At 36.8% G+C, this 17,341-nt stretch overlaps 1 protein-coding gene across 4 annotated transcripts in view; it reads left to right on the top strand.

Moving 5' to 3' along the window:
* Window positions 1-17,341, top strand: part of CTNNA2 (catenin alpha 2) — a 535,735-nt gene that overhangs the window by 415,901 nt on the left and 102,493 nt on the right. For all 4 annotated transcript variants that reach the window (XM_075752786.1, XM_075752785.1, XM_075752787.1 and 1 more), the window contains 2 exons: window positions 1,546-1,626; window positions 16,636-16,788. In XM_075752786.1, coding sequence (XP_075608901.1) covers window positions 1,546-1,626; window positions 16,636-16,788 — 234 coding nt within the window. The remainder of the gene's footprint in view (window positions 1-1,545; window positions 1,627-16,635; window positions 16,789-17,341) is intronic.

The raw sequence follows: 17,341 nt of genomic DNA, 5'->3' as shown, positions 1-17,341 counted from the left end.
TAGCAGAGGCTTCCTGTACCAAACTTATCTGCCTCATTTTTATTTTGAAATTTCAGCTTGAAAAACTATAGATTGTGTGCACATATGACAGCTGCTGTCTTGGACAAAATACCAGGGACTGAATTCAGGACATCTAAAACTAAAAGCATGTGCTGAAATTGTTTAGGCTAAAGAGCCATAGTTATCTGGGGACCAGAAGAACTCAGTCAAAGGATGAACACAAGAAAAGTGAGATAAAAATATCAGTGGGTTACACAGATGCCTCCTCTTGTATCATAGCAAATGCTTTCTCTCTCTTTTCTGGCGTCAATTTGTATGATTAACTCCAGAATTTGTAATTGATTCTTTTTTTAAAACCTAAGAGGTAAATTTATGTTTTACATTAAATTCTGGTGGCACTTGATATTTTTATGTTTGAATTTCTAAATAAAATAAGGGGATAGGTTTTACAGATATCTAAAAGATCACGAATGCATCGGCCTCATGTCATAATTAGAATTACAGACAATAATAGAACGCAGGCGTTCCCTTGAATGAATGCTTAAAGCAGAAGACTGGAACGCAGGCCACTTGCCAATGTGGCCATGTAGAGCTGATAACAGTGCTGTACATTTGAGAGATCATTATTGAAAGGGTATGTTTAATCCCCATCCCGCCCCAAAAGTGACTTCTCAATAGTTCCCAGAAACATATGCTATTAGGCTCAGCTGGAAATACAAAATCGCTCTTAATCATATGCAAGGAACAATTCTAAATAGGAGTATTTGAAAATAGCGTTGGGAAGGAAAGAGTACTGCCAGAAAGAATGGAAGATCATTTTGATTCTTGATGAAAAGCTATCAAACAGAGTTCAATGTGGTAAGAGATGTGACAAATCTTTAGAGAAGCACTTTTCTCTTAAGAGAAAGGTAATACAGCTGACAAAGTCACTTAATGCTTTTTGTGCCATTGAACCTAAAAAAAATATTTTTTTTCATTCGTTATGAGCCACAAAAAGGTTTTTTCCCCCCTTTTTAATCTTCATGAGCATTTTTGCTTTGAGAGTTCCTGCAGGAAAGTGTTTTAAGTGGAAGTCTTCTTTATACTGCACCTAATGTCTGCCAATATGATTCTTGTTACAGGCGTAGGGACCATTTTCCTTCTGTCCTCAAGCTGTGTTGCTGCTTATTATCATGTTGAACATTCCCGGTGCCTGGCAGGATGGAGATTAGAAACTCTTAATATTCCTTTTATAGTGAAAGGTCTTGCCAGATTTTTGGAGCATGGGTTATAATATATGCACATAATTTATTGGTGGAAAAGTTCTGAACTCTCCAGTGAGTCACCTTAATCTTTCTCCTTATCATTTTAGGATTGTTTTAAAATAGTCTGCTATGCCCCCCACGTGTAAACATGTGAAAAACATTGCATTGGAAATAACAACTTGATGGAAGCAAACAAAAAGAGATGCATAGATTTCCTTTGATAAATCTGTACTCTTTTTTTTTTTAAAAGTGTATATTTTCTGGAGTGTTTTTCGCTAACTCCAAAATTTAATTTTAACAGACTGGAAGGAAGGAGAAGGGAGACCCGCTCAACATTGCTATTGACAAGATGACCAAGAAAACACGGGACCTTCGAAGACAGGTAATCTATGCTTTTCGTAATGCTTCTTGATTTTCCGAGGAAGTCATTGCTTTTAAACTTCAGGCTGGTTTTGCCACCTGTAGAGATATAAAGAATTTGTGTCCTTATTTAGATATGACACTACATTACAGTTGACATTAAGCAAAGAGCCAAAAAAGGGAGACTGAGACATATTCCAAGCGTAACTCCCAATGGTCTTAATGTGTGGGAGGGTAGGCAGATTGGCCAGACCTTCACTGCCTTTGCAGCCCAGCAACCCCAGTCATAAAAACACTGGCATATGTGCTTATTTGTATTTATTTGAATACTCTCATTGTAATAACAGGAATGACGAACAGAATATGAAAAAGTTTGTATGAGCTGAATATTTTCAAAGAAAACTTCTGAGGTACTGCATTAAATAAAGATCCTATGAAAATATGGAGAAGGATCTCCATGAAAATATGGAGAAGGTTGCCACCTCTCTGGGCAACCTATAATAAATTATAGGTTATGCCCTATAATAATAATATAGGTTATGCCATAATAATAATAAATTATTATTATGCCCTATAATAAATTATAGGTTGCCCAGAGAGGTGGGAGATGTTCCATCCCTGGAAACGCTCAAGGTTGGGTTGGACGGGGCTCTGAGCAACCTGATCTAGGTGAAGATGTCCCTGCTTACTGCAGGGGGGTTGGACTAGATGGCCTTTAGTGGTCCCTTCCAACCCAAACCATTTTATGATTCTATGAATAACTCTAAAGCATATAGATTGACTTTCTTATGTTATGTTTATCATTGTGTTTGGTAATAAGACTGAAAGATTTGTTTAAAAAGCTTCAGATGGAAAAGAATAAAAGGGAGATTGGAAATAAAAGGGAGAAACCATCTATAGATTTCTCTTTACATTTTTAAAGCTAAGGCAGGAGGCATTGCCTATTTTTACTTCTTTTTTCTCCTTTTGAGATGATCCCAATTCTGCATTTTTGGTAAAATCAATAAAAAAATAGTCAAAGGTTGCCTCTGTGAAAATGATCTAAAATATACATATCTGCAAAACCAAGTAAGAACTTCAATGTACCTTCAGATACCTATTTGCAACATGATAGTTTCAGAAAGAGTGGCCCCTATAGGCATTTTGAAATCAGTGCTCTGCACTGCTAAACCAGCTCATTTCATCGCTTCCTTAACTCTCAGCAAACATGTTTGAGGATCATATTCGCAGAGCTTATTTCTCCAAATAATAATAATATTACAACGGACTTAAGACAATATGAATCATTGACTCTCCTGTATAAAGCCTAACATCACATCTGTTGCTCAGCTAATGACAGAAGAAAGATCTCTGCTGTTCTGACCTCCAAATTTGTGGGATTCTAGGTTCTGCAGTGGAGCTCGTACCATGTGTTGCCTCCCACCTCTGTTCTTATTGCTTGAAGGAAGTAGCAGACTAACACATGAGTTGCTGTACTGTGTGAGGCTCTCAGCAGTTGCCTGAATTACTCATCTCTAAAGCCAAATTTACTCTGAAACGTGATATAAAAATGGCACCTTTCTTAATAAACTGTCTGCTTCTCGTGTATATTCAGCCCCATGGGTGTTGAATTCAATCTCAGAAAGGTTGGAACTCTGTATGTGGGTAAAGTGAAGCACATATATAAATATTTTCCTGCTTGGAGATGAAGCTTTTAATATAGTTTCTGATATTTATGAAAGTTAATCACATACATAGAATGTTTATTATATTTTGGCAGTTGCTAGTAAACTAATCAAGATTAGATCATAATTGTGCTAGGTTTGCACAAGCATAGAGGAAGATGGAGTGTCTGCTTTCAACAATGTGTGTTCTGACGATAAATCATTATCCTTTAGTATCATAATCAATGTTCTGCTTCATCACATTTATAATCAACAATATACATGTGCATGTCTACCCAGACCTGCCTGTACAACCCCTGCTAAATTTCAGAATATGGGGATGTCTCTGAGGGCTTAGTTTAATGGCTGAGGCAAGGGGCTTGAGGATTAAGAAGAAAGGAACCACAGTTGGGATTGCAGTGTTGCTAAATCATGGGAGAGGCAACCAACTTTGAATACCATGATGCCTTTCGTTTTTAATGAATCCCTTTTTTAAAAGCAGCTTTCCTTGGCAGATTTATGAAGCTTAATGCTACTACCGTAAAACTGGACAATCTACAAAATATGTTTTGGTATTGAAGAAGGTATATATATTTCATTTGGTAGTCAGGCTCCCTTGCAAGGCTTCGGTAGTCCACCATTTAAGACTGATTTTTTCTTTTTCTCCCTAGGTTACTTAGCTCTTTATTTCTGAGATTTTATTTGATTATCTACAGAACACGCAGAATTGTGAAGTGCTTGTGGTTGGGCTACACAGTGCTAAAATTCCATCTCACGAGTTACAGTCACATCAGTATTTCTTATTCTGGTGGAATTACATCTTTTATACTCATCATTTAAACTCTCCTGGGCATTGGAAAACTATTATGGACATGTAATTATATGTCTTAATACAAACTGCCAGCAAGAACATCAGCCTAAGTCTGACTGAACAAGTTCTTGGAAGCAGACAAGTCTCACCAGCCCAAAGCTTACTGCTGCCATTTCTTACTTTACTTTGAACAATTTGGAAAAAGCACAGAGTTCTGTGTCTGATAACAAGTTGTGCCAATTGGCAGGATTTGGGGTCTTTTCCCCCCCTGGTATGCAAGTCTGTCAAAAAAAACCCAACAAACCAAACAACAAAAAAAACCCCAACATATACAAAACCTAAAAGCTAAACAAAAGCATCTTTCACTGTGTGGTACAGCAAGCTAGACCAGTGACAGGGTGCTTGTTGATGCCAGTTAGTTTGTTTGTTTGTTTTACCTCCATAGGGGAAAAAAAATAATACTAACCCTATAGTTTAAATACTACAGCTAATCACAAAGCATCACACACTCACGGTATGTCAAGCATTGCAACTCTGCATTGACATTGAAACAAAGATAAGCAAGAAGGACACACCAAAGAATTTGGCTAACAGACGAACTGGATGCCTAGCGAGGACCAACACGGTCTATAGATCATTTGGAGTTGTGTGAGCGGGGCACCAGCTGTTCTGCTGTCACCACCACTGGTGTCCCACCTGTCAGTGCCGCTGCCTCCTGCCCTGCTGCCATCATCTCTTCGCCTCGTGTCCTGTTCCAGTTGATCAGCTGAGCTTGTTCAGTCTGTCTTAGCCAGTCGGTTTCCCCCCAAGGTGTAATAACCAAACCCATTAGTTTTCTCTTAAAGAGCAGATATCCGTACTGCTACTAATTTTAACAGAGCAGCCTGTCTGGAGTATTCTATACAGTAGACTGAAATCAAATAATTCTTCATTTTTGTCCATTCACACCAGACTAATACTTTGTATGCGTGCAAGTGTAAGGAATTGTAAAGAAATAAGAAGATTTTTTTTTACCAGCAATTCTCAGTTTATACTGGAAATGATGGTCTCATATAGTTGTTAAGGACAATTCATCCACCTCCTGCAGACGTAGGTTTATGTCATTAGTAAAGCTAGCTAGAAATATTTTATGAAATAAATACTCAACAGAAAATTTTTACTTTCTTTAAAACTGAAAACCAACAGAAATTATCCAGAAATTTAATTTTGAAAATAATACTAATAAAAAAGGCCTGACGGTGTTGAAAAGTCACATTTGGATTTTCTTTTTAGTTTCAGATTTTTATTTTGAAAGTTAGTAGTTTATTTTAGCTTAGCATTGCAAATATAAATATATAAATATAAATAAATATTGAAAATTAAAACACATTTTCAGAATTGTCAAGAACGTTTTCCATTGCTTTAAGACATTTCGATAATTTTGAAATTTTCATGTTTCATTCCAAAGTAGAATAAAGCAAAAATTAAAACGTACTGTATTTTTCTTAAAGTTGGATTTCGGGTTCTTCCTTGTAGTTTTAGGCAACAAAATTTTATTGTAAAATATATTAATATCTCTTCTCATTTTCTCACATCCATCTTTCTCCTCTCTGCTGCTACCTCATCTTGTTTCTCCAGGCGGGTCGGTGAAATGCAGGAAGATGTGAGGCCAGTTTTGGCACCTCCTCTGCCAACTGGCCAGCTGGTCCCCGCGTGGTGGTCAGCCAGCTGATACCTATGGCGGTACGCTGGCCAGCCAGCTACTGACTTCACATAACAAATTTCCCTCCATAGGACTCTAATTTGGGTCACCATTCTACCCAAACATTTTTTCATCAAACTCCAGCTATTTACCATCTTCAGAAGCTTTTATGTCTGTGGGATTGTTTTAAGATTGGCCAAGAGATTAAAATATATTGGACAAAATGGACAGTCACTGTAATGAGCCTCATTTCCTCAGAAAACAGGTCTAGAAACAAAAGCCTTTATGGTCAAGACTATGATCCTGTTCTGTTTCACTCTGTTATCTGCACCAACACTCCAAATTTTCGAAGTTATATTTAATTTTAGGACCCCCTACTGTGCTACCTTGCCAGTAATACTGGTATTGTATAACTATAGTATGTTATTATCCGTAAATAAGCCCTGCAATATGATTTCTACAGCGGCATGCAGCTTGTTTTCCCATATGATTTTCCAAAAATGGGTTTCATGTGTGGCTGTGATTTGTCCTTTAAAAGCTGGTTATTTAATTTCAGCTACTTTGTAGGCTGAAAGCTGAAGGATAGGCACCTCCATGATTTCTGTATTGGTTTGGATGAGTTGTCTCCCTCTTTCTTACCAATATTGATGAAGCTTAGGATGTTGCTTGCTTCTTATCAGTGTCTGCTTTCTCCCAATAGTCAGTACTAGCACCCTAGGAATGGTGACGTGCTTTTGGGTACTCAGGATCAGGTTTAGCTATTTATGCATAGACTATTATTAATAATGACTGTCCTATGGTGTCTTTCTGTCAACCACATACTCAGACTTGCTCAGTCACATACTTTGCAGCAGCCTAAATTAAAAAAAATATATATATCCAAGTTATGTTTGCCCTTTCTATACGTCTAATCAATTCTTTATGTATCATGTAGTTAATACATCCTTTCACATGACCCTTATATATTTTTGATTGATCATTTACATTATCCTTGTGCTAAGCTGTCCTCTCGCAAATACAAATACAAATACAAATCTTTGTAAGGCGCTTGGTGGGCTACAGACATGGTGTTCACTAATTTGTTATCAGCCATATTCTTCAGCATACCTCCCTTCAGTTGCACAGCTACAATTATTATACTCCTTATAGCCCGCAATAGTACTGTTTCAGTAGCTGTATTAGGTGTAAGTCAAACTTTTAAAAGGTTAAAGGTAGATGAGAAAAATACCTCCTGTAATTTATTCATGCGAATATAGTACAACAAAGATCTTGGAGAGAACTTCTTGATCGTACTCAGCTTTTACCTACTTCGTAGGTCGCTGTAAGTGCTCGCAGTTCAGCGTGCTTTCTTTAATATGGGTTACAACAGATTGAATTAGATAACAGCCTTCATAATGTTCTCAGGCTTATTTGTCGTATCTTTTTTTCTAGCTCTTGAGAGGCAGCGTATCTCCATTTGCTTTTTATGTCAGTCACTTCCACTTAGATTAAGTTGTATCACTACTGTTTATGAATGTTATTTACGGTAAAAAAAAAATTGTTTAGCACTTTGAAACCTGCCAAAAATTGACGTAGACTCTAGAGGGACTCTCAGAATAAAAAACATGAATATTATCTCATGCAATTAGACTAAAGGGACACCTAAAACTGAAAAAAAAATCTTCCGTTGGAATGGATTTTATCATATCTAACCCATATAATGCAAATTTTATTATGGATAGACTCTTATATAATGTTTTCAGTGTTTGGACTTAAATCTCTGTCTTTTCAAGTATATGGATAGCTTGCTTCTTTACAGTATGTAAACGCTTTGAAAAAAACACAGGACCCCCTCCAAAAGAGGAAATTTTATCATCATCATTTTGCAGCCAAGCTACTGTCTCATATAGAGACCAGATGACTTGTCAAATGCTGTAGGGAGGGCCAGTGGCACCTAGAAATTAAACCTTGCTGCCCTGAATCATGATTTACTGACTTAAATTTTTTGTTTATCCTCTCTCCCTTCTCAAATGCTCTGTGAAGACGAGCAAGATTTATTGTTCAGTTTTCAGACAAATAATCTGAAACACAGAAAAATAAAGTTGCTTCTGAAGGTGAAGCTGCCTCAACTTAGGTATTCTGTGTTGTACCAGCTTGAAGAGGTACACAGCATCTGTACATTAAGATATAAGCCCAAGGGAAGTATGAGTACTCAGAAAACATAACAAAACTAAGATCTTCAGAAGAAAACAGCGTACCCAATTCTAATCAAAATTAATAGGTTTACCCAATTCCTTTCGGCTCCTTTGAGAAGCTGAACAACACACGCAAAGAAACAAAAACTCATATTGAGGGGGTGGGGGAAAGAAAAAAGGAGAGAACCCTGAGAATTCACACCAGCTGATGTCAAGTATGGAAATTGGGTGATAATATAAGGAAGCTGCTTTTTCTTCAATCTCTCATACAGTCAATAGAGTTCACTTTCAGATGGTGGTTTGGGGTTTCAAGGACATGTTCTCAAAAGCTCGTCTTTCTTCATATATAAGGAGTCATGAACAAACTGCGTCCTAATTTAGGCACCCAATGATGGGAGCCTAAAGGTAGGTTTGTATGGATAATCCTTTCACTGTCAAGCTATAGGGACAGTCAACACTGCAGCAATAGGTGCATGTTGTTTGGAGGACCGGGGAAGAAAGCTCTACTTCTTGTTACCATAAAAGCAGGTTCTGATGTACCCTTTGTTGCAGAGAAGAGGGCACTGGTTACAGTTATAAATCCTGAAGGTGGGGTTTTTTTAATTCAAGATCTGTATAATTTAAGAAGGGCTAAAAACACAAAGAGAGAGGGTCATGGACTTTACACAGCTCACATAAGACTGAGAATTTGTAAGAGCGTTGATACAGTGTTTTGAAGATGCAAAACTTCATGCAAGTGTTAAGTAGTAGCAGAATATCCAAGAAGGTTGTAACTTCAAAGTTTAGTCTTGCGTGAATGTTTACTAAAGATTTATTTTGTGAAGGCAAAGTTGAAGCAAGGTCATACTTAAATAGATCATCCACAGGAGTCTTGCTAAGGTTGTGTTACATTGCCAAAGATGAGGTATTGGTTGCTCCCAAGGGAAAGTGTAGTGTGATTGGTGATATTGCCTCATTCTGTTGCATGAAAATGCTTCTTGACATAATGTTGGCATTTTTTTAAAGGGAGCCAGCCATAAGTCAATCTAAATGTCTTTGAACATAAGGCCACCTGCGGCATCAGCCCTTGCTCATTAGAAACTCATCACCTTTTCCTTGTTGCTTAATAGGTTATGTTTTCACCTGCAGTGACTCTAGTGCTCTTGATTATGGAAATCTGGAAGCTGGCTTTCTGAAAGCAGTCTATCAAATGCTAATAAAGATTTATTTCTCTGCCAGCACTACATGTTTATTTTTTTGTATTCATTTAATGCGGGTGTGCCGCATTGCGTGTACATCAGTGCTTCTTTACCGGGTTTCTCTAGCAGCTCGTACAAAGGTATTAGACAAGAGTGTGGTGTAATACTGGGTTATAAAGCAGAGATAGTAATGCTCCGCTTGGTAAAGTCATCTGCTTTTTCAGCTTCCACTGAATTTATAGCCACTCCTTAAAGCAACAGAAGTAGGCATACTCTGAATTTCACCAGCTTGAACTGAAACGTAAGCTCCTGACATGCTGTTCAATACTGCATCCACTTTTTGTCTGCTCCCGTTTGATAGACTAACTGGTGTATTTACTTTAGGAAGGGAGTTTTAGAAAAATGTCTAAAAAGTTAGAGGCAATGAACTGTTATTTCAATTGCTCTTAATCGTGATTTTGACTTGAACTTATTTGAATTCATGTGTCTTTGTCTCCCTCAAAATGCATTTCTTCTAGATGTTTATCACTGTGACATTGAGGTTTTTATGGTGCTCTGAAGTGCTTCAGAGGAAATGGAGAGTGTTTTAATACTGCTGATTTACTCTTTCAGGTCTGCAGTAATTTCCTTACTGCCTAATTATAAGGCTCGGTTTAATTTACTCTACACATAATGTTTACTGATGCACATATGGTGCCATATTTCAGGAAACTATACCCATATCAGGTATTTTTGTGTAAGACTACAGTGTGTAACATTTTTGTCAAATGAAGAAAACTTTGATCTGCGACATAATAGTTATGATGGATTATTTTTGTCTGGTAAAATCCAAAGAGTGCGGTACCTATAGCTGCTTTTGCTTTTTGATATAAGGATTTGATTTTTTTTTTAACTGAATGAAGTTGTGAGCACAGTGGATTGGCTTTTCAAAGTGGCTTGTGAGGAATTATGAGGCAAAACTCGGTGACAGCTACATTGCGTTAGAGTAGATTACTGCACATAGTTTGTCTATTATTCCTCAAATAATGAGTCTTCATAAAAGCTCACATATTTCAACAACTCTTTGTACTCACTCCAGGAACTTTAGAAGATGCCTCCCTCGGTAATCACTGCAGAAAAACAAGTATGGAGTTTTTAAAACTTTTTTTAATGAGAGACACTGTAAATGTGGGAGAAGCTCAGCAGAAGCGTATAACCAAATGAAAAGAAATCAAACAACAAAAACCTGTTCCAAGAAATTTCTATTGATGATAGTTTTACATAAAGAAGCTTTCGCTGTTCCATAGTGTCTGCTCGAGTATGACCGTAGTCGTATCAGCTAAAGAAGTTTATAGAAGCTTGGATTCATAAAGACAGCTTCAAATTTTGATGTTCATTATCAATAATACAGTAGCATGAAGTAGGGAGCACTATAAATGTAGAGGAAAACACAGTCCTTTTCCAAACACTTCTATAATTCTGTCCTCCTAATGGACTTATGAGCAATGGCGAAGTACGCAGAATTTAATTTCCAAATGGGATTTCAACATTGCATTTATTTCTTAATTGACATTAATTTAGTTCAGTAATACTATTTCTAAAGTATTATAAAATGTCTTTAATGTTACTTAATAATAAATAACCAGCGATATAAAAAGTTTTGTTTTCAGTTTTTGCTTGATAGAAATTACTGTGAAGGGGAAGGAATAAAAACCCAAACAAAACAAACCCATGAAAAATCTCACTGCAGTACAGCCTTTTTTGAAAGCTATGGATGATAATTGATAATATTAGATATCAATCACCTCTGTCCCCGGGGCAGGATCAGTTTGTGACTTTGACTCCTGGAAAGGATGATGAGAAATCCATTTTTGCAGAACACAATCAATTTTTAATCTTCTTTCAGCCATTGTCTGGAACTCCAATAGACAGGTCTACAAAAGACAGCTGTCATCAGCTTCCCTTGGGGCTAAATCTCTAGGTCTTAGAGAAGCTGATGATAATATTTAGTACGCCAACCTGTTCATGCAGCTGGGGTGGGTGGGAGTGCAAGTGTGACACGTGTAACACTCTATCAACCTGTTAAAGTTTATTTGATCTAACTGCTTTTAAATGAAGTTACTACACAAGCTTATCATAATGAGGATAACTTCATGAAGGGTTTTCATAAACAACTTCCTTCCCATTTGTGACCACATAGCTATTTAATCTCCCCAGAGCAGTTTTGTCCCCAATATTGTTTTTTTATTTACTATATTTATAAAAAACATAAAGCTCCAAAGCCATTCTACTTGATTTAAATATCATTTCAACAGAGCCTGAGACAATTCATGAAGATACACAATATGCTGTAGTTCTCAGTTTAATCCATGGATGTTTAAGGCATGATTTTTATTCTTCCTCGGTGCCCTCTTCTTTGTCACACCTCTCTCCTCTTTTGCATCAGACCCTCTCGGCTTGTGGTCTTGGTGACATTTTTGACACTTTACAGGCCTCCTCCTCCTCCTCGGTTTTCACAAGGATAGTTTTCAAATTCCTATCCCTTTTCTTCTCTACTGGGGTAACCTCCTACAATCATTCCCTTCTTCTTTGTTCCTACGTGTAATGTCCTGTTCTACAACTTCATCCTTCTGTATTCTCCTTCTCACGGTTCTGCCCTCCCAGGTCGTACAGAAGGTGAAAGTTAATCATGCTCTTTCACTGGTGGATTATTTTTATTTCATTAATGCTTTCTGCTAACTGTTCAGGCTCTACCTGTATTTCTGTCCTCCTGTTTTTCCATCATTTTTGATGGTAATCACTGTACTGTCCTCTACACTTTAATGCCCTGTCTCATTCTTTATTGTTAGAAATAATAAATATTTGGTACTATCCCAGCACCCAATTGGCACTGGGATTTTATTGTTCTCTCTAGACATGACACAAGACAGAGTTCTTTCCCTGATAATATTCATATATTTGGGGTGTATGTGGATATCTGTCCCCCAAGCTTATACATTTTTCTCTGCTTTTGTGTAATTGCCCTAATGTTGTTAGCAAGCCTAAGGCTTGCACTTGCCAAAATAGATTTTTTGAAAAGGCAGTATAAAAAAAAAAAATTAAAAAAAAAATCAGAAGAACTTAGTTACCATTTTGAGAAATCCTTTGTGGTGACCTACAACTAGGAGGAACACTTTTGTGTGTGTCTTATTCTCTTTCAAATCTCTGGTCAAAACTTGTCACTTCAAGTTGTAGATTCATCCTCAGTCTCTCCCTGACTAGGCAAGTTTCTCTGTAGAGAGAAGAAAGCTCGCACACAGAAAAATATATGAAGAAATATGATCAGGTTTTCTAACAGCATTTCTTCCTGACTTTTTATCTTAGATTCAAATCTTAAATATTTTTATTTAGTATATTCCAGAAATCTGTAGTTTGGGTGTCCAGGTGTGATATGTGCTTTAAATGTTAATCTCTTTGCTGTTTAATCTATCAAGACATAACTGATGGCATTAATGTCCACATCCCCCAATCTACCATTTTTTGGTCACACATCTATAGGTTGTAATGTGCAGAATCGACTGAGACTTTCTCTTTAGTGCTATACTGCAGTAGCTTCTAACGATCACTGTCTTATTCCCCAGAACTCAATTTTACAATATATTGGAGGAGACTCAATTTAATTGCAGTGGAGAAGGCTTTATTTTCATCTTTTTCAATTAAATGAATACCTGTTTGGGAGTGCTTTGCAGCTGCAAACTGGAGTTAGGTTCAGCTTGTAATACACGTTAAATAGAAAATGGTGAATAAGGTGCTCCTTGGTAAACTTTTGTTACAGATAGCTTTATACTGCCAGTCTTTATAAAGTTTAACAACCTGTTAGTCATTAATCTCCTGCTGTGACTTTACCTTCCAGTGTCAGGATTAGACATTTAATTCTCTACTAGACTGTAAGTAGCACTGAGACATTTTGGTTCTAAAATTGTTATATAGCCATGGAAAACATCATTTCAGTGGGCAGTTTAACCTCTTTGAGCTCAATTATAGCTGTGAATCGACAATGATAAAACAGCCCTAAATAGTGCTTAGAACAGTAGAACATGATGCTATCAAAACCAGCAGCTGACTCCGTGCGCCATAAACTGACTAAATCGACTGAACTGGAAAGGCATAAAATCTGCCGTGTGGTACACCATTCATATTTTTAAAAATATTTGCAGGTCTTGATATTTTCCTTTCATATCTTTGTGCTGGTTTGGCTAACTTCTTATTCTTTTAGCTATATGTTAATGAATTAAGTGTTCTCCATGACAAAATGAATTAAGCAAGACCTTTATTTAATGTGTTTTCTCCTCTGACAAATGGAGTTTCATGTAGTGGAAACTACCCACACTTTGAAGTCACCTCTAACTTAAAAATTCACTGGAGGGAAAAAACCCTGAAGCGTTGTCTTATGAGTAATAGTTTGTGTCATAATATTTACATCAGAATGCAGGGTAAATTAAGGCATTGCAAAGACGTTTTTTAATGTATGTATGAGCGCAATATCTCATGCTGGTTTTAGACTAAACCTTGACATGGTTTTGCTGCATGTTTTATGGCCATTTAAATTCAAGTCAGAGGCTTCTCCCATTCCCTTCTGAACAGAGGTTAGTTGTATGAAGCGGTAAAATCTGTGGATGCGTAAGCAATCTCTTTGGCTGGACTTTGTTGCAGAGGAACATACAAGATTAGTTTTGCAGTAGTTATTTACCTTGATGAATAGCTCTAATTGGATCAAACAGACTGGTAATGCTGAGCTAATACTTTTAAATGTCTTGTCTTGTGCAATTAATATTACCTTGTCATGTATCCATTTGAGCTATTGGATGAATGTCTTATGTTCGTACTCCTGGCACATTTAACAAATGATTTTGTCAAGTCATTCTTTATAGCTTGTGGTGATGGATAGCAAAATTTGTGGTCTCCTGTGTATATAAAACCCGTTAACTATACCTTTCAACTTCAATGCAAGGGCGTCCTAAAACTCAGATAACCAATTTCTAAAGACATTATAATGCATGTTTATAAGAGGGGTCAGAAATATGCTGCTGCCATCTCTGATTAACATAGCATAGGAAAATAGAATTTGTTAATTTTATATTTATCAAACCTGTGACAGAATTCAGATTTTTTTTTTTTTTTGGCTGCTGCAAGTCTGAACTGTAGAAGGCAACATACAGTTACCATTAGAAACAAGATATCCATTTTACTCTTCTATTTTGATTCAGATATAACTCTACTGTATATTTACAATCGTAAACCCCAAATTGCTGGTTAGCTGATGCTTTTACTGTCCTTTTTATTGATTTCTGGTATGTAGTTATAGGCTGAAGATATTTAATACTGATGAAAATAAACTGCATACTTAAACATGCTGAGACTTTTCTTACAGTTCTATAGGGCGTATTTTTATAATCCGATCTATAATACCACATTAACCTTGATTAGAAATTGAATTGCTTGTTCGTTGAGCACAACCCTTTGAAACAGATACCTCCTTATGGAATGATATAAACAGAAAAATGTCGGTGTTTATTTAAGAGGGGGTTTTTTTCAGTGTAGTGGACAGTAGGTTTTACTGACGCTTGAAATGAACTTGAGCAAGAGGATTTTTAAGGATTTTTGCTAAGAATGAGACGGGAAACTTATAACCTGTGTGTGTTCCTTTGGAAACGCTACCATTTGGCCTATTTCAGTATAATGGACATCGAAAGTCGAACTGTAGGTGGTAAAGTGAGGCGTCTAACTAGAGAGTAGAGTTTTTTAGCAAGTTTTGGGAGATGGACACCTGCAGAGGGTGATGAAGCAAATGTGAGATGAACCCTCTCTGTCAGTATCTCTCCCTTGATGCTGGCTATAGATGAAACCATTTAGTAGGGAGGGATTGATATACTATTCATGGATCAGAATCTCGTGGTACTAGATGCTGTGCAAACAGACCCAAAGGACGGTCTGAAAGAGATCTCGATATAAGGATGAAACAAGAGTCAGCAAGTGGATATCAGCAGATTGATGAAAGAAAAAAAGAAAGAGTACAAGGTGACAACATGATAGGTAGTAGCTACTACATGCCAGCTTCCCAACTGTTGGCAGGTCTCTTTGATATATTCTTCTTCTCTATTTTTGTCTTTTTTCCCCCTGTTTGTATGTATTACTGTGATAGCTATTCTGAGTCCTTTAATAACTTTGGAAAATGGAAAAATACTTTCCAGGTAAAATCTGAGTCTAATGAAATTTTTTAGAGAAATTAAGTATTACTGTTCTACATTAGCTGCTTTAGTTGCAATAGAAATAAAAGGAATACTGCATGCAAACACAGGTATGCTATTTTGCTTTGCTTGTTTTTACTGCGCCGCTCAGGGATTGAATGGAAATATTCAAAGTTAGCGTTCTCCTTATTCAAACAGAGCTGACAATTGCTGCTGTCAAACAGCAAATGCATCTTGGATCATGTATTTACAGTGCCTAACAATATAGCAGTTTTCAATATGATTGGGTGTTTTGGTGACACCTTGTCTAGTTAGAGCTTTCCTGTCTGGACTGCAAAACAGAGAAAATTACCTTTCCTGATGTTTCACCTAACTAAAAATGCATGATTTAAGGGCACTAATAGCTAGCCAGACCTCCAGGCTGAATAGCTCCCAGCTTGCATTTGAGTCCACAGTTTTTCATTCTTAACAACCAAAAAGCTGGAGAAAACATGCTAAAAATGTTTCTGATCCATGTTCCTATAAAGCAATTAAGTTTCCAGGAAGAATAACTTACGATTTCAGTCATCTTTCTGGCTGTCTTTCAAGTTTTAGTGAAGTTTGACATTAATTAGTGGTTATTAGCAAGGTTAGTGACATCATTCTTACAGTAGTATTGTTTCAAACAGATGTTTTTATGAAATAACAGGTGTTTAATCTTCAGTAACTTGTAGGGTGGTTGTTTGGGGTTTTTTTTCCTTCAGAATAAATTGTAGTGTATTTTCTAAACTGCCTGGAAAATGCTTAGAAAGGCTTTCTGTATCTACCTGTTGGAGATATTTGAACAAGAATACAAAGCACAAGGCATGTGCTAAACGAAATACTCATTATTGCGTAGAATAGTATTCAGTGCAGGAATTAGAGGAGGCTTAGAAATATTCAAGCTAATATTTTTAATGGTTGCTTGAAGTTAAGCTCCTTAATCCATATTTATCTTAAGTGAGCCGAACTGTTTTTTTAAAGTAGCGTGCAGCTTTCAATTCTCATCAATTTGCAATGTATTATGTGGATAATCACTATCGTCCTATATAGATCCATTCAGGCCAGTAGGATTAGGTGTGTGAGTCAGCACGAATCTCAGGAGGGTTTTGGAGAGCCTAGGTCCTTAAATGTTAGATATTTATAAGCTTGCTGCAAATATATAATTGGAGGAAAGGAAGAAAGAAAAAAGCCCAAACTCCCATACAATGCTGTAAGATGCGACAGATCAATGCTTAAATATAAGTAGCTAATGAATACAATGGGCATGTATATTGATAATTCTACTTTTATTTACTGGTCTGCTTTCTTTTGTCACAGCTACGGAAGGCAGTAATGGATCATATATCGGATTCATTCCTGGAAACCAATGTCCCATTACTGGTTCTCATTGAAGCTGCAAAAAGTGGTAATGAGAAAGAAGTGAAGGAGTATGCTCAGGTCTTCCGTGAACACGCCAACAAGTTAGTTGAGGTAAGTGACCCTATTGACACAGCTAGATTTCCATCTTGACTCTCTAGGAGAGGTAAGGAAAATGATATACTGGCTGAAATGTTCGAGGTAGCATTTCTGCAATAATTCTGTAATTTCAGGAGTTTTGGTCAACTTTATCCAGGCGATTGCACAGCGAATGTCTGGATGACTGGCAGAGAGGAGCACGTGCTGTGTTTTAGTAGCTTATTAACGAAATTGAGCATGTTAAAAATGGTATTTCCAGTATTTTGTCAAAAGTCATGTGCAACAACAAGTAAATTTCAGTTCAGTTTTACTAACAGTACAATAGATCTTAATCTTTATTAAGTGAAAAGCCAAACAGGTGTTTCATACTGTATCTGGTACTGGCCAAAGGCTGCTCTAGACTTAAGAGCTCATCATGCTGAAGTAAATTATGGAAAAGGGCATATAGAGAAAGCATAGCCTTAAGATCATATTTACTCTTGAAAGATCTGTATTACAAATATCTATAGTATCTTCTCTTTCTGAAGAAACCTACTGTCTAAAGTCAAATGATAATTTCAAGTCTTCA

The sequence above is a fragment of the Balearica regulorum genome, chromosome 4 (genome assembly GCF_011004875.1).
Source record: "Balearica regulorum gibbericeps isolate bBalReg1 chromosome 4, bBalReg1.pri, whole genome shotgun sequence".
Classification (NCBI taxonomy): Eukaryota; Metazoa; Chordata; class Aves; order Gruiformes; family Gruidae; genus Balearica; species Balearica regulorum.
The sequence above is the reverse complement of the archived record's forward strand: the minus strand, read 5'-3'. Positions and strand labels throughout refer to the sequence as shown.